Source organism: Mobula birostris, chromosome 13 (assembly GCF_030028105.1).
Source record: "Mobula birostris isolate sMobBir1 chromosome 13, sMobBir1.hap1, whole genome shotgun sequence".
Taxonomy (NCBI): Eukaryota; Metazoa; Chordata; class Chondrichthyes; order Myliobatiformes; family Myliobatidae; genus Mobula; species Mobula birostris.
The window spans coordinates 6,602,330-6,627,832 of NC_092382.1; the positions used below are offsets into that span (position 1 = coordinate 6,602,330).

General features: G+C 46.2%; 1 protein-coding gene across 1 annotated transcript in view; it reads right to left on the reverse strand.

Annotated features, from left to right (window-relative positions):
- Window positions 1-25,503, reverse strand: part of LOC140208307 (NACHT, LRR and PYD domains-containing protein 3-like) — a 78,375-nt gene that overhangs the window by 50,845 nt on the left and 2,027 nt on the right. Inside the window, exons 2-6 of the mRNA XM_072276896.1 lie at window positions 19,660-19,749; window positions 15,795-16,226; window positions 15,053-15,219; window positions 12,222-12,393; window positions 12,050-12,115 (exon numbers count right to left, since the gene is read on the reverse strand). Coding sequence (XP_072132997.1) covers window positions 12,050-12,115; window positions 12,222-12,393; window positions 15,053-15,219; window positions 15,795-16,226; window positions 19,660-19,669 — 847 coding nt within the window. The 5' untranslated portion in view covers window positions 19,670-19,749. The remainder of the gene's footprint in view (window positions 1-12,049; window positions 12,116-12,221; window positions 12,394-15,052; window positions 15,220-15,794; window positions 16,227-19,659; window positions 19,750-25,503) is intronic.

Genomic DNA, 25,503 nt, shown 5'->3' on the forward strand with positions numbered 1-25,503 from the left:
GACTCTCTCAGGGGTGTGTCGGATCTCACAGTCTGTCAGGACACTATCTAGGGTGTGTGGGGTCTCACAGTTATCCGGACCCTGTCTGGTGTGTGTGGAGTCTCACAGTGCGTCAGGTCTCTGTGGGGTCTCACAGTGTGTCAGGACCGTGTCAATACTGTGTGGGGTCTCACAGAGTGTCACGACCCTGTTAGGGGAGTGCGGGGTCTCACAGTGTGTCTGGACCCTGTCAGGTATGTGTGGCATCTCACAATGTGTCAGGACCCTTTTGGGGCCTGTGGGGTCCCACAGTGTGTTAGGACCCTCTCAGGGGTGTGTCGGATCTCACAGTCTCTCAGGACCCTATCCTGGGTGTGTGGGGTCTCACAATGTGTCAGGATCCTTTTGGGGTGTGTGGCATCTCACAGTGTGTCAGGACCCTTTTGGGGCCTGTGGGGTCTCACAGTGTGTCAGGACCATGTCAGGAGTGTGTGGGATCCCACAGTGTGTCCCGACCCTGTCAGGGTTGTGTAGGGTCTCGCTGTGTATCAGCACCCTGTCAGGGGTGTGTGGGGTCTCACAGTGTGTCAGGTCACCGTCAGAGGTGTGAGTGGTCTGACAGTGTGTCAGGGCCCAGTCAGGGGTGTGTGCAGTCTCACAGTGTGTCAGGACCGTTCCAGGGGTGTGTGGGGTCTCACAGTGTGTCAGGACCCTTTCATGTGTGTGTGGTGTCGTGTGGTGTGTCACGATCCTATCAGGGGTGTGTGTGGTCTCATAGTGTGTCAGGACCCTTCAGTGGTTTGTGGGGTCTCACAGTGTGACAGGTCCCTGTTAGTGGTGTGTGGGGTCTCACAGTGTGTCAGCACCCTGCCTGGGTTGTTTGGGGTCTCACAGTGTGTCAGGACCCTGTCATGGTTGTTTGAGGTCTCACAGTGTGTCAGGATCCTGTCGGGGGTGTGTGGGGTCTCACAGTGTGTCAGAACCCTCTCAGATGTGTGTGGGATCACAATTTGTGTCTGGACCCTGTCAGTGGTGTGTGCGGTCTCGTAGTGTGTCAGGTCCCTATCCAGGGTGTGTGGGGTCTCACAGTGCGTCAGGACCCTGCTAGGGTTGTGTGGGATCGCAATGTGTATCAGGACCCTGCCTGAGGTGTGTGGGATCTCACAATGCGTCAGGAACCTTTTGGGGTTTGTGGTGTCTCACAATGTGTCAGGACCCTTTTGGTGTGTATGAGGTCTTACAGTGTGTCTGGACGCTGCCAGGGGTGTGTTAGGTCTGACGGTGTGTCTGGACCCTCTCAGGCGTGTGTGGGATCTTAATGCGTGTCAGAACGCTGTCAGTGGTGTGTGGGGTCTCACAGTATGTTAGGACCCTGCCAGGGTTGTGTGGGGTTTCACAGTGTGTCAGGACACGCTGAGTGGTTTGTGGGGTTTCACACTGTGTCAGGATCTGGTCGTGGGTGTGTGGGGTCTCACTGTGTGTCAGAACACTCTCAGATGTGTGTGGGATCGCAATGTGTGTCAGGATGCTGTCAGGAGTGTGTGGTGTCTCACAGTGCATCAAGTCCCTGCCAGGAGTGTGTGGGGTCTAACAGTGTGTCAGGATCCTTTTGGGGCCTGTGGGGTCTCACAGTGTGTCCGGACCCTGTCTGGTGTGTGCGGTCTCACAGTCTGTCAGGACCCTTTTGGGGCCTGTGGGGTCTCACAGTGTGTCAGGACTCTCTCAGGGGTGTGTCGGATCTTACAGTCTGTCAGGACCCTATCCATGGTGTGTGGGGTCTCACAGTGTGTCAGGACCCCTCAGGTGTGAGTGGGGTCCCACAGTGTTTCTGAACCCTGTCAGGCGTGTGTGCCGTTTCACAATTTGTCAGGACCCATTTGGGGCCTGTGGGGTCTCACAGTGCGTCAGGACCCTGCCAGGGTTGTGTGGGATCGCAAAGTGCATCAGGACCCTGCCAGGGGTGTGTGGGATCGCAATGTGTGTCAGGACCCTGTCAGGTGTGTGTGTGTGGCGTCCACTGTGGGTCAGGGCGCTGTCAGGAGTGTGTGGGGTCCCACAGTGCTTCAGAACCCTGTAAGGCGTGTATGCCGTCTCACAATCTGTCAGGACCCTTTTGGGGCCTGTGGGGTCTCACAGTGTGTTAGGACCCTCTCAGGGGTGTGTCGGATCTCACAGTCTCTCAGGACCCTATCCTGGGTGTGTGGGGTATCACAATGTGTCAGGAACCTTTTGGGGTGTGTGGTGTCTCACAATGTGTCAGGACCCTGTTGGGATGTGTGGGGTCTCGCAGTGTGTCAGGACCCTGTCAGGGGTGTATGGGGTCTCACAGCGTGTCTGGACGCTGTCAGGGGTGTGTGGGGTCTCACAGTGTGTCAGGTCCCTGTGGAGTCTCACAGTGTGTCAGGACCGTGTCAATAGTGTGTGGGGTCTCACAGTGTGTCAGGACCCTTTTGGGGCCTGTGGGGTCTCACAGTGTGTTAGGACCCTCTCAGGGGTGTGTCGGATCTCACAGTCTCCCAGGACCCTATCCTGGGTGTGTGGGGTCTCACAATGTGTCAGGATCCTTTTGGGGTGTGTGGCGTCTCACAGTGTGTCAGGACCCTTTTGGGGCCTGTGGGGTCTCACAGTGTGTCAGGACCATGTCAGGAGTGTGTGGGATCCCACAGTGTGTCAGGACCCTGTCAGGGGTGTGTAGGGTCTCGCTGTGTGTCAGCACTCTGTCAGGTGTGTGTAGGGTCTCACAGTGTGTCAGGTCCTGTCAGGGGTGTGTGGTGTCTCACAGTGTGTCAGGTCCGTGTGGCGTCTTCCAGTGTGTCAGGACCCTGTCAGGTGTGCGTGCCGTCTCACAGTGTGTCAGAACCCTGTCAGGTGTGTGGGGGGTCTCACAGTGTGTCAGAACCCTGTCAGTAGTGTGTGGGGTCTGACAATGTGACAGGACATTGTCAGGGGTGTGTGGAGTCTCACAGTGTGCCAGGACCCTGTGAGCGGTGTGTGTGTATCACAGTTTGTCAGGACCCTGTCAGGGTGTTCGGGGTCTCACAGTGTTTCTGTACCCTGTCAGGGGTGTCTGGGGTCTCACAGTGTGTCAGTGTCCTGTCAGGTGTGTGTGGGGTCTCACAGTGTGTCAGTGTCCTGTCAGGTGTGTGTGGAGTCTCACAGTGTGTCAGTGTCCTGTCAGGTGTGTGTGGGGCGTCACAGCTTGTCCTGACCCTGTCAGGGGAGTGTGGGGTCTCACAGTGTGTCAGGACCCTGTCACGGGTGTGTGGGGTCTCACAGTTTGTCAGGAACCTGTCAGGTGTGTTTGGGGTCTCACAGTGTGTCACGACACCGTCAGGGGTATGTCAGGTCTCACCGTGTGTCAAGATCCTTTCAAGGGTGTGGGGATCTCACAGAGTGCTTGGACCCTGTCAGGGGTGTGTGGGGTCTCACAGTGTGTTAGGACCCTGTCAGGGGTATGTGGGGTCTCACAGTGTGTCAGGATCCTGTCAGGGGTGTGTGGGGTCTCACAGTGTGTCAGGGTCCTGTAAGGGGTGTGTGGGGTCTCACAGTGTATCAGGGTCCTGTAAGGGGTGTGTGGGGTCTCACAGTGTATCAGGGTCCTGTAAGGGGTGTGTGGGGTCTCACAGAGTGTCATCAGTGTGAAAGTAAGCATGCAAGTACAGCAGGCAGTGAAGAAAGCTAATGGCATGCTGGCCTTCATAACAAGGGGAATTGAGTACAAGAGCAAAAAGGTCCTTCTGCAGTTGTACAGGGCCCTGGTGAGACCACACCTGGAGTACTGTGTGCAATTTTTGTCTCCAAATTTGAGTAAGGACATTCTTGCTATTGAGGGAGTGCAGCGTAGGTTCACAAGGTTAATTCCCGGGATGGCGGGACTGTCATATGTCGAAAGATTGGGTGACTGGGCTTGTATACTCTGGAATTTAGAAGCCTGAGAGGGGATCTTATTGAAACATATAAGATTATTAAGGGATTGAACATGCTGGAGGCAGGAAGCATGTTCCCGCTGATGGGTGAGTCCGGAACCAAAGGCCACAGTTTAAGAATAAAGGGTAGGCCATTTAGAATGGAGTTGAGGAAAAACTTTTTCACTCAGAGAGTGGTGGATATATTGAATGCTCTGCCCCAGAAGGCAGTGGAGGCCAAGTCTCTGGATGTTTTTTAGAAAGAGATGGATAGAGCTCTTAAAGATAGTGGAATCAAAGGTTATGGGGATAAGGCAGGAACTGGATACTGATTGTGGATGATCAGTCATGATCACAGTGAATGGCGGTTCAGGCTCGAAGGGTCGAATGGCCTACTCCTACACCTATTGTCTCTTGTCTATTTTCTATAGGACCCTGTCCGGGGTATGTTGCGTCTCACAGTGTGTCAGGACCATGTCAGGAGTGTGTGGGATCTCGCTGTGTGTCAGCACCCTGTCAGAGGGGTGAAGGGTCTTACAGTGTGTCAGGACCCTGTCAGGGGTGTGTGGGGTCTCACAGTGTGTCAGGAGCCGGCCAGGGGTGTGTGGGGTCTCACAGTGTGCCAGGTCTCCCTCAGGGATGTGTGGTGTCTCACAGTGTGTCAGGACCCTGTCAGTGGTGTTTGAGGTATCACAATGTGTCAGGACCCTGTCAGGTGTGTGTGGGATCTCACTGTGTGTCAGCACCCTGTCAGGGGTGTGTGGGGTCTCATACAGTGTGTCAGGAGCCGGCCAGGGGTGTGTAAGGTCTCACAGTGTGCCAGTTCCCTGGCAGGGGTGTGTGGGGTCTCACAGTGTGTCAGGAGCCGGCCAGGGGTGTTTGAGGTATCACGATGTGTCTGGACCCTTTTGGGAGTGTGTGGGGTCTCACAGTGTGTGAGGACCGAGTCCAGGTTGTGTGGGGTCTTACAGTGTGTCCGGACCCTGCCAGTGGTGTGTCGGGTCTCACAGTGTGTCAGGACCCTCTCAGGTTTGTGTCCGGTCTCACAGTGTGTCAGGAGCCGGCCAGGGGTGTGTGGGGTCTGACAGCGTGACAGGATGTTGTCAGGGGTGCGTGGGTCTCAGAGTGTCTCAGGACACTATCAGGGGTCTGTGCGGTCTCACAGTGTGTCAAGATCTTGGCGATCTGGAAGGAATCTAGAGCAGCTGGATGACCTTCGATTCATAAGGGAGAATGAGGCAGTCATAGATGAGAGCTTCAGGGAGGTAGTCACACCAAGGCTGTCGGAAGCAGGTCGTTGGGTGACGGTCAGAGGGGGGAAAGTGAAGGTGAGCAGACAGGCAGTGCAGAGCACCCCTGTGGCCATTTCCCTCAATAATATGTTCACCATTCTGGATACTGTTGGTGGGGACAACCGACTGGGTGTGAGCCACGGTGGCAGGGCCTCTGGCACTGAGTCTGACCCTGTGGTGCAGAAGGGTGGGACGGAGAAGAGGAGAGCTGTCGTCATTGGAGACTCTATAGTCAGGGGAGCAGACAGGAGATTTTGTGGACGTGAGAAGGACAGCCGCATGGTTTGTAGTCTCCCGGGTGCCAGGGTCCAGGATGTCTCTGACCGGGTGCACGACATCCTGGTATGAGAGGGAAAGCAACCAGAAGTCGTGGTACAGGTTGGCACCAACAACATAGGCAGGAAGAGGGATGAGGTCCTGAAGTGTGAGTTTCGGGAACTAGGCAGAAGGCTAAAGAGCAGGACCTCAAGGGTGGCGTTCTCAGGATTGCTGCCAGTGCTACGTGACAGTGATGGTAAGAATTGGAGGAGATGGCAGTTGAATGCGTGGCTGAGGAGTTGGTGCAGGGAGCAGGGGGTTTGGATCATTGGGATCTCTTCTGGGGTATTCTTCACTTATGTGAAGAACGAAAGGATGACAGGAGTGAAGGTAGGTCCATTTAGATAAAGGTGGGAAGATGTGCCTGAAAGCTGTGGAAGTGAGTGAGGTGCTCAATGAATACTTCTCTGCAGTTTTCACCAATGAGAGAGAACTTGATGATGGTGAGGACAATATGAGTTAGGTTGATGTTCTGGAGCATGTTGATATTAAGGGAGAGGAGGAGTTGGAGTTGTTAAAATACATTAGGATGGATAAGTCCCTTGGGCTAGACAGAATATTCCGCAGGCTTCTCCATTAGGTGGGGGAAGAGATTGCTGAGCCTCTGGCTAGGATCTTTATGTCCTCGTTGTCCACAGGAATGGTACCAGAGGACTGGAGGGAGGCGAATGTTGTCCCTTTGTTCAAAAAAGGTAGTAGGGATAGTCCGGGTAATTATAGACCAATGAGCCTTACGTCTGTGGTGGGAAAGCTGTTGGAAAAGATTCTTAGAGATAGTATTTATGGGCATTTAGAGAATCATGGTCTGATCAGGGACAGTCACCATGGCTTCGTGAAGGGCAGATCGTGTCTAACAAGCCTGATAGAGTTCTTTGAGGAGGTGACCAGGCACATAGATGAGGGTAGTGCAGTGGATGTGATCTACATGGATTTTAGTAAGGCATTTGACAGGGTTCCACACAGTAGGCTTATTCAGAAAGTCTGAAGGCATGGGATCCAGGGAAGTTTGGCCAGGTGGATTCAGAATTGGATTGCCTGCAGAAGGCAGAGGGTGGTGGTGGAGGGAGTGCATTCAGATTGGAGGGTTGTGATTAGTGGTGCCCCACAAGGATCTGCTCTGGGACCTCTAATTTTCATGATTTTTATTAACGACCTGGAGGTGGGGGTAGAAGGGTGGGTTGGCAAGTTTACAGATGACACAAAGGTTGGTGGTGTTGTAGATAGTGTAGAGGACTGTCGAAGATTGCAGAGAGATATTGATAGGATGCATAAATGGGCTGAGAAGTGGCAGATGGAGTTCAACCTGGAGAAGTGTGAGGTGGTACACTTTGGAAGGACAAACTCCAAGACAGAATACAAAGTAAATGGCAGGATACTTGGTAGTGTGGAGGAGCAGAGGGATCTGGGGTACATGTCCACAGATCCCTGAAAGTTGCCTCACAGGTAGGTAGGCTTATGGGTTGTTGGCTTTCATAAGTCGAGGGATAATGTCTAAGAGTCGCAATGTAATGATACAGCTCTATAAAACTCTGGTTAGGCCACACTTGGAGTACTGTGTCCAGTTCTGGTCGCTTCACTATAGGAAGGATGTGGAAGCATTGGAAAGGGTACAGAGGAGATTTACCAGGATGCTGCCTGGTTTAGAGATTATGGATTATGATTAGAGATTAAGGGAGCTAGGGCTTTACTCTTTGGAGAGGAGGAGGATGAGAAGAGACATGATAGAGGTGTATAAGCTATTAAGAAGAATAGATACAGTGGACAGCCAGTGCCTCTAAACATCTGGAGAAGAGTGATGCTTATGTGAGAATGCTGTTCTCGGACTACAGTTCAGTATTCAACACCATCATTCCCTCCAGGCTTGACAAGAAGCTCAGAGACCTCGGCCTTGACCCTGCCTTGTGCAGCTGGATCGTGGCGTTCCTGTCAGATTGCCAGCAAGTGGTAAGAGTGGGCTCCCTCACCTCTGCCCCTCCGACACTCGATGTAGGTGCCCCTCAGGGCTGTGTCCTAAGCTCCCTCCTTTACTCTCTGTATACACATGACTGTGTCGCCACCCACAGCTCCAATCTGCTAATTAAATTTGCTGACGATACTATATGGATTGGCCAAATCTCAAATAATAACGAGGTAGCCTACATAGAAGTCATCACCCTGACACAGTGGTGTCAGGAGAACAACTTCTCCCTCAATGTCGCAAAAGCAAAGGAGCTGGTCGCAATGTCGCAAGAACAAGAGGAATGGAGACAGGCTAACCTCTATTGACATCAATGGATCTGGGGCTGAGAGGGTGAACAGCTTTAATTTCCTTGGCATTCACGTCACTGAGGATCTCACATGGTCTGTGCACACCGGCTGTGTGGTGGAAAAGGCACAACAGCATCTCTTTCACCTCAGATGGTAGAGGAAGTTTGGGATGGGCCCCCAAATGCTGACGATTTTCTACAGGGCCACAGTTGAGAGCATCCTGACTGGCTGCATCATTACATGGAATGGGAACTGTACTTCTCTCAATCGCAGGGCTCTGCAGAGAGCGGTGCGGACAGCCCAGTGCATCTGTAGACGTGAACTTCCCACTATTCAGGGCTTTTCAGAGACGGGGTAAAAAGGACCCAAAGGATCATTCTGAACCCAAGTCTCACCAACCACAACCTGTTCCAGCTGCTACTATCCGGGAAACGGTACCACAGCATAAAAGCCAGGACCAACAGGCTCCGGACAGCTTCTTCCACCAGGACATCAGACTGATTAATTCACGCTGATACAAATCTATTTCTACAATTGTACACATATATACACACTCACCGCACACACTTTACTGTAATTGTGCTGTTGGTGCAGAAAAACAGTTTACACGACATGTGTCTGTGATATTAACCCTGATTCTGAGAATTTTTATCTGGCTGTTGTCTCATTTTTTTAGATCTGTTATTCATCGTACTCATACTGTCCTCATTCATATCAATCTAAGTGTGATCCAGTGCACATGGTGTTTTCTAGAAACTGTCATTTAAGTTCTTATTTTTCTTTGCATATTTTCCAGATCTGTTTCAGACCAGGATATTAGACCAAAATTATACATCAATATGGGCATAGTGAGTGTTTAGTACCTTTGTTATATTTTTACTGTTCAGCTCTGTTTGGCAGATTTTCTTGATCCTTGATGTAAATTCAGATTTTCTTCAGCCTTGAAGTAAATTTTGTTGGAAAGTTTTCCTTTATCACACGATTATCTATTTTCTTTGCTTATTGATATCCTAACTATATGTTTCATATTCTGTTGCATTGTATCCTGATGCTCTGTTTGATATTCTACTGGCTCTATTGCACCTTTCTTTATGTTTCATGTTCTGTACTTTTCTAGTCTAAAGTTCATGCTTATATCTTTGGAAATTAGTTCCATTATTTGAATTATTTGTTTCAGCTTTGCTGATGCAAGAGCAAGTAATTTCAAATCATCAATGTATAGCTGTGCAAACGTATAATTCGTATTTTTACCTGATTTGATACCTGATTTTTGTCCGTTTCAGTAAATTATGGGCAGGTTTAAAGCCAAACAGAACCATACTGGCCTTAGTGAGTCGCCCTGGAAAATCCCTCAATTTTGATAATGGTTGTTGTCCCTTTGTGGTTGTTAATAGGACGATTATTTTATGCCAATGATTCATCAGATGTTGTAGAAATTTCACAAGTATTGGATGAAGTTTATATCTATTTGGAACTTCTCTTAACCATGTGAGGGAGAGAATCAAATGTTTTTTGATAGACAATATTACACTGAAAGATTTCTGCTTTCCACAGGTTTTGAAATAGAATTACATAATCTGTTATCTGTTGTTCATAACCGAACGGTATTTTTTCTGCTGTCCTGTGAGTACATTGTGGTTATCTAAGTGAGTTGTTATTAGTTACCGGATGCACGATGCTACAATTATATAATTGTCTTAATATTATTAAGAGCCAATAATAACATAGTAGGTGACCATTCAGTAGTCTTATAAATGCAGTATTGAAGCTGTCCCTGAGGCTGGTGGTACACACCTTCAGTCTTTATATCTTCCGCCCCATGGCAGTATGAAAGAGAGAATGTTTGAGGTGGTTTGGGGTTCAGCACAGCCAAGAAGGGTCAAAAGTTTTTTTTATGGTTTCTATGGTTTCTAAACAACATCCATGTGTAACTTCATCCATCACCTTTGTCACATCCTGCAGGAACTCAATCAAGTTGTCAAGACGCAAATCCCATCCAAAGCTTTTAATGATTATGGACCTGTATTCCCAGATCACTTTGCTCTACCGCACTCCTCAGTGCCCTACTGGTAACTGTATAAGACCGACCCTGCTTGGTCCTTCCAAAGTGCAACATGTCGTACTTGTCTTCAATCTGCCCAATTTATTCTTAAATGTTAAAAAAGAACCCGCATTTACCACCTCGTCTGGCAGCTCATTCCACACTCCCGCCACTCTGTGTGAAGAAGCCCCCACTAATATTCCCTTTAAACTTTTCCCCCCTCACCCTTAACCCATCTCCTCTGGTTTTGTTTTCTCCTTGCCTTGGTGGAAAAAGCCTGCTTGCACTCACTCTGTCTATACCCATCATAATTTTATATACCTCTATCAAATCTCCCCTCATTCTTCTATGCTCCAGGGAATAAAGTCCTAACCTATTCAACCTTTCTCTGTAACTGAGTTTCTCAAGGCCCAGCAACATCCTTGTAAACCTTCTCTGCACTCTTTCGACCTTATTAATATCCTTCCTGTAATTTGTTGACCAAAACTGAACACAACGCTCGAGATTCGGCCTCACCAATGCCTTATACAACCTCATCATAAAATTCCAGCTCTTATATTCAATACTTTGATTAATAAAGGCCAATATACCAAAAGCTCTCTTTACGACCCTATCTACCTGTGACGCCACTTTTAGAGAATTTTGTATCTGTATTCCCAGATACCTGTTCTACTGCACTCCTCAGTGCCTTACCATTTACCCTGTATGTTCTATCTTGGTTTGTCCTTCCAAAGTGCAATACCTCACACTTGTCTGTATTAAACTCCATCTGCCATTTTTCAGCCCATTTTTCCAGCTGGTTCAAGTCCCTCTGCAAGCCTTGAAAACCTTTCTCACTGTCCACTACACCTCCAATCTTTGTATCATCAGCAAATTTGCTGATCCAATTTACGACATTATCATCCAGATCATTGATACAGATGACAAATAACAATGGACCCAGCACTGATCCCTGTGGCACACCACTAGTCACAGGTCTACTTGTATATTGGTAGAGTCTTTGACAAGGTCCCACATGGGAGGCTCATACAGAAAATTAATATGCTTGGGAACTGTGGGGAATTATCCTCGCTGGCGGGGATGCACACTGGGAGAAACATCTTAGCTGGCGGGCGGTGAATCTGTGAAATTATTGTCATAGACTGCTGAGGAAGACACGTCATTGGATACAGTTAAAATGCAGGTTGATATGTTCCTGATTAGGAAGAGCGTCAACATTTACAGAAGGCGGGATAATGGGGTTGAGAGGATTTGCGTAGCAAAATCACTGAGCCGATTGGCTTAATTCTGCTCCTAAGTCTTATGAATTTAGGGTGCATCTGGAGTATTGTATTCACTTCTGATTGTCCAGCTTTTAGAAGGATTGGAGAGGGTGCAGAACAGGTTTATCAGGGTGTTGCCTGGATTCGGTGGCATGTGCTACAAGTGGAGGTTTGATAAACTTGGTTTGTTTACTCTGGAGTTAGAATAGAGATCTGACAGAGGTACACAAGTTTGAGAGATAAGATTTGGGTCGACAGCCTGTATTTTGTTTGTTATTTTTTTACATAAGACTGGTGTCTAATATCAGAGGGCATTTGGTTAAGATGAGATGTGGGAAATTTACAGCAATTGTGAGTGTTTTTTTTTCATAGAGTTCTGGTACCTGGAATTTACTACCTGAGTCATGTTGAAGGCAACTATGTTAGATATACATGAATGTACAGCAAATGCAAGCATATGGTCAATAATATAAGAAAGGATACCAAAGTATTTTTTTTAAACTTTCCCAGATATATAAAGAGTAAAAAAACAGGAGAGGTTCGATATTGGACCGCTGAAAAATGATGTTGTAGCTGCAGTAACGGGTGAAAAGGAAATACCAGACAAACTCTATAGAAGTCACTAGCGGAATTACAAAAAGTAATGAACACCAGTGAACAGAATTGTGTGTTGTGCTATTACAAAGGAAAAGGGGCTTGGAAGATGAAAGGTCTGAAGATAGAAGAGTCACCTGGACTGGGTCGTGCAGTGTATCAGGAGCCTGCCTGGGGTGTGTGGGCATTCCCAGAGCGTTAGGACCTGGAGTGAAGGCTTCAGCAGAACCAACAGATGGATTAATGGAAAAATAAAATGTAGAATATTCAGGCTGCAAAGAGAAATACTTTGAATTGTTACTTCAATCCAGAGATCAGCGAATGGCTAATGGTGAATTTTGATTCCCAGGTTTTGCCAAGTCACAGACTAACACTTGAGATGTGGTTTGAACTGAGCATTTCATCACTCACCTATCAGTTGAGTGGGTAATTCAGATAACCCTTGGGCGATGTTCATGTATTCCTGTGGATCAGGACCTGTTTAAATATAAAAAGAATCCATGGAAACAGAGCTAAAATAATTAAAATAACTAAAATGTTTATTTCAATGTGCCTTTGTGTTCAGTGCATGTTTTTAACGTACCGAGCTCCTGTATTTCCCTCAGTATTCTGTCCAACTTCGGTAACTCAGTCCTCCACGTCACAAAGGATTCCCACATCGCCCTCCGGGCCCGGGAGCCTTTACCCATCACCAAACTGAGGAAGAGTCTGGAACTCTCTGTCCGGTTTCCCTTCTCTGTCAGTTCAGTGACTTTCTAGAAAAGGAAAGTAATAAATTTACTGTGAAGCAGACATACAGACAGACATGGAGAATGTGCAGGAAAATATCTGTTCATCGTCCCAGTAGCTTCAGAAATGATGCAGTCACTGGGCTGTTGCCTGATCCTCCCTGGGTTCAGTCGTTAACAAAGAAACTCTAGCTGAGGGAACTTCTAAATCAATATTGTGAAAGAATAAGGATCTACTGACACCCTGCAGTATATTCAACGTGATTAATTTACTTATCCATCAATGTGTAACATTACATCAAAAAGATGTGACAACAAGAACGGAAGAGAGGGAGAGCGAGGGAGCAAAAAATGGATGGTGGGCATCACTGAATCGTGGCTGAAAGATCATATTTGGGTGCTCACATCCAAGGATAAATATTTAATCGAAAGGAGAGGCAGGTGGGTGAAAGGGTTGGGTTGACTCTGTTGTCATAAAAAATGAAATGTGCTTCTAAAGAAGTGATAGCAGATTGGACGGTGTAGTTGTTAAGATACTGTGTAGGAAAGAAAATGACCCTGATGGAACAGTAACCAGGATGTGGGATACACATTCCAGTGGGAGAGAGAAGAGGCATGTAAAGATTTCAATGTTAAAATAGTCATGGGGAATTTCAATATGCAGGTAGCTTTGGAAAATCAGGTCGGTGTTGAATCCCAAGTGAGGGAATTTATAGAATGCCTATGAGATGGCTTTTGAGAGAAGCCTATGGTTGAGTCCACTATAGGAAAGGCAAATCTGGATTCAGTGTTGTGTATTGCACCAGATTTGATTGGGAAGCTTAAGGTAAATAAACCCCTAAGAGGCAGCGATCATAAAATAGCAGAACTGACACTGCAGTTTGAGAGGGAGAAGGTAAAAGTTAGATGTATCAGTTTACACTGGAATAAATGAATTACAGAGAAATGAGAGAGGAGCTGGGCAAAAATAAATTGGAAGAGGCAACAACCAAGCAGGAATAAAGTATGACTATGACTATGACTATGACTAGGAATAGATGAAGATTCTGGGAGTGATTCAGAAGGCACAGGTAGAGGTAGATAATCCCAAATATGAAGAATTATTCCAAAGGCAGGATGATCAACCGTGGCTGACGAGGAAGTCAATGCAGCAGAAAAGCAAAGGAGAGGGTATAGAGTATAGCAAAACATAATGGAAAACAGAAGGACTGGGAGGCTTTTACTAACCAGCAGAAAGCAACGAAAAGCCGTAAGTAGAGAGAATATGAAATATGAAGGTAGGCTAGCTAATAATGTAAAATAGCTTACCAAATATATGCCCTTTCAGGACAACCTATTGATTTTTGATGTCATGCGATATCAGCTTTGTGCGTGGTGGTTCCTGTCTAACCAATCTGAATGTTGAACCAGGAAGTTACCGGGAAAGTTGATGAATGGAAGGAAGTGGGTGTTGTCTGAATGGACTTTAGCCCAGCATTTGACAAGGCACTGCAGAGGAGGGTGGGGACTCTTTGAATGACAGGTGATGCTCAGCCTGGTGAAATAAATGGGAGATCAGATGATACAGACCTCAGACACATGATCTGGACACTGAATGAGCGTTGCTGTGCCCGCAGAGAAAGTGGGATTTGGAGGATTGATCAGGCGGATTGATCCAAATTGCTATTCCAGTTTGAAGGAAAAGGGGTTGACTGGTGGGGAGCTGTCTCTGTGTCCACCCTCGCCTGGGTGATAGCTCCACCACAGAAGACCGGTCCCCCTGGTTAAAGTCACAGTCGGTGACTTGTGAAGCATTTCGGACGACGACGAGAAGATCGACTGCATCAGCTCACCTGAAGACTCAACTCTGTCTCTCTCTCTCTCTCCCCATCACTACTCAACTAAATACCACGAACTGAACTGAACTTTACTCAACATCGTAAGACCGTATCTTTTTACCCCTAGACTTAAAGAAACTTGGTTTTTCATACATATATATTCCACACTTACTTTAATATATAATCATTGCTAACCTGTGTGATTTATTTACTTTGATATTACTGTATTGCGTAGTAACTAATAAATATTATTAGTGTATAGCAATACGAGACTCCAAAGTGGTTTCCATTTCTGTTGGTTTCTTTATCCCTGTCATGGGGTACGTGACAATAGGCAGTTTCAGTAGACCAGCATGGAATAGATGGGCCAAAGAGCCTGTTTCTGTGCTGTATTTTCCTATGACGATGACATGTCAGCCACTCATTGTTCAGGAACTCAGACGGAGACTAGACCAGCTGTGGTTAGTAGGTTTCCCTCCCTCAAGTACCACAGTGAAGTCAGTTGGCCCAATTTACAATCTGACAGTTTAATATTCATCCTGGATTAATGAGCTGAGGTGAATTTGACTGACGGTCCCGATAAGACGTGAAATTAGTTTTAGACTGAATGTCTGTTCAACAGCCCAGATATGCAGCCACTGCTCGTGTATCACACTGATAAATACAGCAGGTGTGAGAGGAAAAGGTGACACTGAACCTGTAGTTCCCAGTGCTCCCCACCTTAACAGCTGAAACCAGATCTGCTGGAGACCATCAGAGATCAACATCTCCATTGCCACGTAGAACTCCTAGAACGTGCAGGAGATGAATATTAATCAATATTCCCTCTGATACCAGCAGTTCGGTGACAATAGACTAAATACACTCACCTCATTTTCTTCTCTACTGAAATGTCCCTCCTTTGTCAACATCCAACCGAGTCTCTCAACCTTTTCTTCAATCGCTTGTTTAAGTCTGTCTCTGTAGAACTTTGTCAGCTGGTACAGTCGATATTCCTCCCCCTCTGCCAGGAGGTCAGAGATTGTAAACTCTGGCTCTGCAAATATAAAAAGTGAATGTAGTCACAAACTCAAATATCACCTGTCTCCACCGCTCTCACCCAACCCAACAAACCAGTCATGTCAACAACCTCAGTGTTCACCTGCCTTCATCTGGAAACATGGATTTTATCCTAATCTCTGACACTGGACTAAAACCGAACCATCAATGCGCTAGACATGACGTTACCAGAAGGACCACATTTACTAGAAACCTGTTTCTCCCACCGTCCCACCCACTCACCCATCGCGGTTTAAGATTGGCAATAAATGTTGGGACTGCCAATGATAGTCGCTTCCCAGAGATACTCTCTCCATCCTGGCGAATACATTTCCCACAACTGTTATCCTGGAAATACTCTCTTATCCGGATAGCTGCGTTTCCTCTGATACACATCCTGGATATCATCAGAACAGGTAGTACATTTCCTGTAGTGCGGTAACGGGTGCCCCACTACACCACATGTACCACATCCACACATTTCCCCTCTCTGACCAACCCTCCAACAAGGAATCACATTTACCCTCCTCCCTGCCACATTCTGCGAAAACATTACCCTCATATTTCACTCACCCACTCCCTGTTGGGGACTTGACAATTCCGTGTTTAATGAGCTTCTGAGCTGACAGACAGTCGCCTCACTTGTACCAGTTCCAGGGTCCTGATCAGTGTCTCTGACGTCACTGTCTCTGGGCTGACAGACAGTCGCCTCACTTGTACTGGTTCCAGGGTTCTGCTCAGTGTCTCTGACGTCACTGTCTCTGGGCTGACAGACAGTCGCCTCACTTGTACTGGTTCCAGGGTTCTGCTCAGTGTCTCTGACGTCACTGTCTCTGGGCTGAATTTGCTCCACTTCCGCTGCGGCCGGACCGCATTCCATTGGGACATTGCTCTGAATCTGACCCTGCTTTGGTACCTTGCTTCCCGTGTCCCGATCATCTTCCCTCAATGAGTTGCCTGGTAAAAACCTCTTGAGTACTTTCCGCACCCGATTTAATTTCCCACCTGAAGTAAATGATGAATAGCAGGTTTAGAGTGATTTATACTCGAGCAAGGATTCACAATGGGTGTCTGCAATGGAGCCGAGACTCCGGCTGACCAGATTTGGAGTGGGACTGTGCTAGTGAATGAGAACCACACTTCCTGCTAGGTGATCATCACAATAAGCCGGTGTCTGGACACATCCACTCCCAGGAAAAAACTGGATAGACACAGTAATACTGATCGCCGACTACGCATTAGTTGAACACACTGATAACCAGCGGTTATTAATGGAACAGCATCAGGTGATACGGGGAATTATCACTGGGATTATCTTTCATAAACATAAATCTCCCTGGGTCACAAACTGTCCAGTCACCTGTGTCACTCACAAACAATCCACTGGATTACTCATGGTCCGATCCTCTAGATCACACGTTCTCCGTTTGCTTTGTCTTACATTGTCTTGTCCCCTGGGTCACAGACTGACCATTGCCTTGATGCCTGGTCCCCTGGGTCCCATCCCGTCACCTGGAGGATGATTGTCATGTAACAACTATACAAGTCATTGGCAAAGGGAGCGTCTTGGCGTGCAGTTCTCGTAGCTAAACTTAAAGTCTCACCGAGAGAGCTTTGCGTTCATTTGCGGTTGCTGATCTATAGGATGGATGTGATTCAGCTGGAAAGACTGTCGAGGAGATTGTCAAGTATGTTACTGGATGGAGCTGCTTGGTTTTTGTGTTATATGTTTCGGCTGGGACAGTTTGCCCTGGATCAGGGGAGCTTGAAGGGTGACCTTACACACGTACATAAAGTAATCAGGGGTGCAGATAGGGTGGATAGTCATAATATGTTTCCCAGGTTAGGGGAGTCTGAGACTCGAGGGCAGAAATTTAAAAGGGACTGAAGGGGCATTTTTTCACGTGGCGGGTGATGAGTATAAATTGCACGCAGTCAGAGGAGGCTGTAAACACAAATAAAAGGATTCGTTTCCAGGCTGTAATCTCTGTTTTATTCCACCTGGAATCACAGAGTTGAGCACAATCACAATGCCCACCGGAGACAGAGACAGTTGGTCACTGGTTATACCGGGTCTCCCATCAGAGATACTGGGAATTTAAATTCAGGTAGCAGATCATCTCAAGAGGGAAATATTGAGAACTCACTTTCACCATTTGGCCACAGACCAGACATGGATTGGGATATTGAAACAAAATCAGAATCAGGTTTATTATGACCGGCATGTGACGTGAAATTTGTTAATTTAGCAGCAGCAGCTCAATGCAATACATAATCTAGCAAGGAAAAAAATAATACTGAATAAAAAAAATAAACAAGTAAACCAATTACGAATATTAAATAGATTTTTTAAAAACTTGCAAAAACAGAAAGACTGTATATTAAAAAAATCTAAGGTAGTGTCCAGAGATTTAATGTCCATTTAGGAATCGGATGGTAGAGGGGAAGAAGCTGTTCCTGAATCGCTGAGTGTGTGCCTTCAAGCTTCTGTACCTGCTTTCTGATGGTAACGGTGAGAAAATGGCATGCCCTGGGTGCTGAAGGTCCTGCATAATGGACGCTGCCTTTCTAAGACACTGCTCCCTGAAGATGTCCTGGGTACTTTGTAGATTCATACCCAAGATGGAGCTGACCAGATTTACAACTTCCTGCAGCTTCTTTCGGTCCTGTGCAGTAGCCCCTCCATACCAGACAGTGATACACCAAACCAGACCACAAGTTTATCTAAAATGAAGTGTCTCCTGATCCTCAGCCATTTCCAAGGCTGGCAATGTTCTCGGCTCGGCTACAGAAAACAGAGTTTGGAAAATTTCCCTCATCTACTTTGCGCATCGAGGGGGGAGTTGATAGCTGCCCTGCCAAAACCTGAAATGTTGAATTATCACATAATATCTGAAATCCCGGAAATGCTCTTATCACCTGCCTCTGAATTTTATAAATGAAATTTGGAGATCTCTTTCACCTCTAAACAGGCCCTGGTGTGCAGCAAACCCTGAACCTGGACTTTTACGTAACAAACAATACCGTTGTCACATTCCCGTTTGTGTTTCACTCTCAACCTACTGATTCAGGGTCTCCGGCTCCTTTCACTCAGGTGGAGCTTTGCCTGGTGAACGAAGTCATTCGACCATTACTGGTGTCAGGTCCCTGCACTGGGACTGTTGGACTGATCGATTACACAAAGCTGCTTTACCAGTGGGATCAATGACACTTTTCTCTGCCCTGTTAGCACCTGTGTAAGTTTCTTCATCTGAACTAGTAACCATATAACAATTACAGCACGGAAACAGGCCATCTCGGCCCTTCTAGTCCATGCCGAACTCTTACTCTCACCTAGTCCCACCAACCTGCACTCAGCCCATAACCCTCCATTCCTTTCCTGTCCGTATATCTATCCAATTTGTTTTAAACGACAACATCGAACCTACCTCAACCACTTCTGCTGGAAGCTCGTTCCACACAGCTACCACACTCTGAGTAAAGAAGTTCCCCCTCATGTTACCCCTAAACTTTTGCCCTTTAACTCTCAACTCATGTCCTCTTGTTTGAATCTCCTCCATTCTCAATGGAAAAAGCCTATCCACATCAACTCTATAAATCCCCCTCATAATTGTAAACACCTCTATCAAGTCCTCCCTCAACCTCCTATGCTCCAAAGACTAAAGACCTAACTTGTTCAACCTTTCTCTGTAACTTAGGAGATGAAACCCAGGCAACATTTTAGTAAATCTCCTCTATACTCTCTGAACTTTATTGACATCTTTCCTATAATTTGGTGACCAGAACTGTGCACGATACTCCAAATTTGGCCTTACCAATGCCTTATACAATTTCAACGTTACATCCAAACTCCTATACTCAATGCTCTGATTAATAAAGGCCAGCAAACCAAAAGCCTTCTTCACCACCCTATCCACATGAGATTCCACCTTCAGGGAACTATGCACTATTATTCCTAGATCACTCTGTTCTACTGTATTCTGCAATGTCCTACCATTTACCATGTATGTCCTATTTTGATTAGTCCTACCAAAATGTAGCACCTCACATTTTTCAGGATTAAACTCCATCTGCCATCTTTCAGCCCAGTCTTATAACTGGCCTAAGTCTCTCTGCAAGCTTTGAAAATCTACTTCATTATCCACAATGCCACCTATCTTAGTATTATTTGCATACTTACTAATCCAATTTACCACCCCATCATCTAGACCATTAATATATATGACAAACAACACTTGACCCACTACCAATCCCTGAGACACACCGCTACACACCGTCCTCCAATCTGACACACAGTTATCCACCACCACTCTCTGGCATCTCCCATCCAGCCACTGCTGAATCCATTTTACTATTTCGATATTAATGCCTAACGATTGAACCTTCGAAGTGCAGCTACAGGACAGAAGTTTAATGATAAAGATCCCAGTGAACGTACCTGTAGCCATTCTGATTCTGACTGACGATTGTCGTCGTCTTGTTTACACTTTGGTCGCGGTGCAGGACAGCTCCAGCTGTTGGTGATGCCCTGAATTACATACAACAAGCAGACAGTGAGTCAGAAAGAGTACGATTCTTTGCAAAATGTGACCGTATCGCCACCCTGTGTATCAGAGCAGCAGTTTGCTTAGGGAACAAACATTCCCTGTTAACATCAACTCCTACACCATGTCTGTACGTCAGTCCAGTGATATCTGGCGAATCCTATTGACAGAGTCAGAGAGCAACAGAGCACAGACACAGACCCTTCAGCACAATGAGACAATGCTGACCACAGTGCCCACAGAGTTGGTCCCAATTTCCTGTGTTGGGCCCATTTCACTCTTGGCCTCTTCACTCCATCTACACATCCCAACTGCTATCGTCACAATCACTGTCTATCTCATTGGTAACTCTGAAGCAAAGCATTCATTAAGCACCGCATCACCGCATCCTCCAGGCACATTTCCTCCCTTGCTCCTGTGTAGTCCTACCCTCAATCTATTCATCCTCCTCTTCTTTTCCCACATGTAGAACGCCTTGGGCTTTCCTTCATCCTGCTTCTCAAGGACACCTCAAGTTCCTTCGACCTCTAAGTCATTACTTAAGCTCCTTCCAGGCTACCTTATAATTTCCTAGAGGCTTGCTTGGATGTTGCTTCCTAAACCTAAATAATGCTTCCTTTTCCCTCTTGCTTAAATGTTCTCATCTCTTGTGACCACAGTTTGTATATATAAACATTCTTTCACTGTGGGTGGAACCGTATATAAGTGTTCCTGAAACAACCTTCACATTTCCATTGTGTATTTCCCCTTGAAAATGTTTTCCCAATTTACACCCCAAAGTTGCTCCGAATACCATTGTAACTATCCATCCACTAATTAAATACTGTCTCGTAGGGTCTGCTACTATCCTTGTCCATGACCATGATAAAAGTTGGGGTGTTGTGGTCACTGTCTCAAAAGGGTCACCCATTGTGACATCAGTCACCTGACCAGCATCATTGCCTCATACTAGATACAGTACGGTAACTCCTCGAGTGAGCCCATCCACATACTGTGTCAAGAATCCTTCCTGGACACACAACACATTCTGCCCCATTGACACACTTTGGAGCGAGGAGGTGGAATCAACATCAGGAAAGTTGAGGTCAACAATGATAACAACCTTGTTGCTTTTGCACCTTTCCCAACGCTGCCAAGTTATCTGCTCTCATTATCCCTGTGGCTTTGGGGGAGGCCTATAGAATACTCCCAGAATGATAGCCCCCTTTCCGTTTCTGACTTTCACCCACATTGATGTCCTCTGTGTATGTCGCTGTGATACCATCCCTAATTAGTACAGAGAATTCCCCCCCATTCACCCCCCACCCCCATATGTATTATGAAACAACTAAAACCTGGAGCATCAAACACCAATCCTGCCCTTGTAACAGTCAGGTCTGTGTAATGGTGATAACATGCCATCCATTACTCGGATTTCCAGAAACTGCAGATTTTCTCTTTTTTTTTTTGATAGGTCATCATTCAGTCATGGTATAAGATACAAGTCATAATACATAGCAGAATTAGGTAAAATGGTCATTCTAGTCTGCTCCATAATCAATCATGAAGGATTATTTTTCCAACACTGTATTGTTGCTTCCCTGCTATAATACTCAACCCATTTAGCAATCCAGAACATGAATATACCCAACGATAGCCTCCACCACCCTCTGTGACATCAAATTCCACAGATGAACCAACATTTGGCTGAAGTAATTGCTCTCACCTCAGTTTTAAAGTGAAGCTTCTTTATTCTGAGGCAGCACTCTCAGATCCCAGACTCTCCGTCTAATCAAGACACCCTCTCCATTCCCACTGCATCCAGACTTGCTGTTATTCAGTTGTTGTAAATAATCACCCCCGCCCTAACTTCCACCCCCCCCCACACCAAACCCCAACCACCATCCCTCTGAACCCCACTAAACACAGGCCCAGGTCCATCAAATGCTCCACATGCATAATGCTTATTCTTCAGATTATTCTTGTGAACCTTGTTATCAACAGCTGTACTGAATACATTTCCGGGGAAAACAGGACAATTGGTACCAGGATAATGTACTGGGAAAAGCAGTGCTTTCTTTACTCTTCTGTCAACTCTCACAAAATGTTCCAGGGTGAATGTAATACAGATAAACTGGAATCACTGAAATGCTCAGCAGGTAAGGAACAGCTGTGGGGAGAGGAAAAAAGTTAGCAATTCGGTTTCCTAACCTTTCATCAGAATGGATTCAAACATCATCCAGTTTTTAGTGGAAAATCTTGGGTTGTTCTCCATGGAGTGGTAGGGACTGAGGGAAGATCGGATGGAGGTTTATAAGATTATGAAAGACATAGATAGAGTAGACGGGGAGTATTGTTTCACTGTTTAGAAATGTCTAATACCAGAGGACATGCAATGAAGGTGTGAGGGAGTAGTTGCAAAGGAAATGTGAGGGTAAGTTTTTCTACTCAGAGAGGTGTGGATGCCTGGAATGCGCTGTCTGTTATGGTGGTGGAAGCCAACACATTGGAAGCTATTAAGAGATGTTTAGGTAGGCACATGGGTGTGAGGAAGATTGAGAGGATATGGACATTGTGTACGTAGGTGTCATTTTTTTTTTGGGGGGGGGGGTTGACTTACTTTTTATCTGGTTTGGCACACCATTGTGGCCGATGTGCCTGTTCCTGTGATGTACTGTTCCATGTTCTGTTCTATCTTCAGCATCTTGAGTTTCCCTTTGACTCCCACTGGCAGATAGACAGGTGACAGTGAGGGGGAATTTCCAAAAGTGAATTGAATTCTGAAACCCCGGTCTATTTCTACTGGGGCAAACACAAAATAGCGTATTAATCACAGCCTCTCCCTGCGAGGGATGGAATGGGAACTCATTCTCTGCTTTGCTTCAGAACTTCAGAACCTCAGAACCAAACATCTGAGCACAGAACAGAAATACTCGCTCAACATCTCAAAAACCCGGACAACCTGATCCCCTGATTCATTTTATCTGGGTGAAAACGTGTGGTATCCCAGGATCCAACCTCAGAGGGTCACAGCCCACACCCAGAGCCTCACACATCTTTTCCACATATCACATTGGGTGTTTCCACATCTCACACTGACAGACTCACGCTACCAATATCCAGCCCCTGGAGACGTCTGCTTCACTGCGGAAGGAGGAACATCCAGCCACATCTGTAAAAGCACCAACGTAGACCGAAGCCCAAACACTACCAGTTCCATATTCCTGGAGCCCCCATCCCAAGATTGTATCTCAAGCACCAACTCTCCCAGGGCTCTTTGCTGCCGGTAATATGCGGCAGTGTCTCAGCTAATCCCAGTTCAATCTTCTTGCTGCGTGGGATCTCGCCCAGTACAGCTGGCTGCCATGTTTCCTGCAGTGTAGCAGGAACAAAATGTAAAATTATAAAGTAGAAAATGCTGGGAACTCAGTTCATCAGACTACATCTCTGAAAGGACAAATGGTGGAAGACCCAGTTTCAGAACTGAGACTGTTCGAGATGCTGCCTATCTGCTGAGCGTTTCCAGTATTTTCTCCTCCTTACTTTGAATTTCCTGCAACTGTAGTATTCTCTCCCTCCTCGTTTTAATGCACAGATAGTAACTGATTGTAAAATATCAACAACACCCTAAACAGTAAATGCCACCCCACCCCAACCCATTTGTTAGTTCTCAGTTCATCCTGACCCTGGTGTAATACATCCCATACAGTCAATGCTCACAGCATCCTTTCCTCCCACTGTCACTCTGTTACATTTGCTCCTGAGGCCACTGTCTCTACGCTGAGAGGCGGTGACCACAGAGCGATAAAAAGTACAACACTTGCTGCAGATCTGACAGGCCGTTACCCTGGAAACGGAGGAAGTGGCTCACCGAAAATAACCGAGAAAGGAAACAACAAACTCAACATCAGATGCTGTGAGTTTCATTATTACAAAGATTAACACTGCAGCCATTTTGTAACGGGGAAACTAAAATTGTAATGCCTGCTTTTACCCTGCCTCGTGCTGTATTCAATTAGACCTCTGGTAGTTCTTATTAACAAAGGAAAAAAAAACAACAACAAAAACACACAAAAAAATAAAAAAATAATAAAACAACAACGAATCCTGGAAAATTAAATGAAGTAAAAGGTGAAAGAGAGCACTTTACAACGATGACATAGGTCAGAAGAAAGTTTGCTGATACTGATCAGTGAGGTATCCTAAAATGACACAGCTAGAACAAACAATAAGAAATTTGGCATATACCGTTTGCCCCTGACCAAACTTTATCAATGAGTCATGGAAAGTATCCGATCTGGATACTTCCCGCCTTCATACAGCTGCTGCTCTGCCCATGAGAAGTTGAAACATCAGAGAACTGTGGACACAGCTGAGCACAGCATAGAAACAGGCCGCCCCCACCCCCCATGAACTGTCTCTATATTCCCCGTTGCCTCAGCAAAACAGGAAACAGAATCAAAGTTCTCCACAAACCTGGACATTCTCACCTCTCCCCACCCATCCGGTGGAAGATTAAAAGAAAACAGAAACATACCACTGGGCTCAATGGTGGCCTCCATTTTGCTGTGATATCAAATTGAATGTTCCCAGTATGATAGGACACAGCTTAATAAGATGGACTGTCGACCTCACTATCTAACTCCATGTGACCTTGGACCATATGTCTACCTGCACCGCACTTTCTCTGTAACCATAATGATTTGTTACATTCAGTTATTATTTTACCTTCCATCACCTCAATGTTCTGTTGTAATGTATTGATTACTATGGATGGTTCGCAAGACAGGTTTTCACTATACCTCGGTACATGACAATAATAAACGATTCCCCACTTTAATTGTGTGGAAACATCAGAGAGAACGAGCTTTTCCTCTGGAACATCTGTAGAGAGTTTTCACTAAAGTGTACACACTATTGAGGAACCCACATAGAAATATAGAAACATAGAAAATAAGTGCAGGAGTAGGCCATTCGGCCCTTCGAGCCTGCACCGCCATTCAGTACGATCATGGCTGATCATCCAATTCAGAAACCTTCCCTCCATACCCCCTGATCCCTTTAGCCACAAGGGCCATATCTAACTCCCCCTTAAATATAGCCAATGAACTGGCCTCAACTGTTTCCTATGGCAGAGAATTCCACAGATTCACCACTCTCTGTTTGAAGAAGTTTTTCCTAATCTCGGTCCTAAAAGGCTTCCCCTTTATCCTCAAACTGTGTCCCCTCATTCTGGACTTCCCCAACATCGGGAACAATCTTCCTGCATCTCGCCTGTGCAATCCCTGTAGGATTTTATACGTTTCAATAAGATACCCCCTCGATCTTCTAAATTCCAACGACTATAAGACTAGGCGAACCAGTCTTTCATCATATGAAAGTCCTGCCATACCAGGAATCAATCTGGTGAACCTTCTTTGTACTCCCTCTATGGCAAGGAAGTCTTTCCTCAGAGTAGGGGATCAAAACTGCACACAATACTCCAGGTGTGGTCTCACCAAGGCCTTGTACAACTGCAGTAGTACCTCCCTGCTCCACTATTCGAATCCTCTTGCTATGAATGCCAGCATACCATTCGCCTTTTTCACCGCCTGCTGTACCTGCATGTCCACTTTCAATGACTGGTGTATAATGATACCCAGGTCTCGTTGCACCTCCCCTTTTGCTAATCAGCCACCATTCAGATAATACATATATACACACACACACATAAATGGAATACGCTTAATTCTCACATTGATATGGTCACATACCCGGAA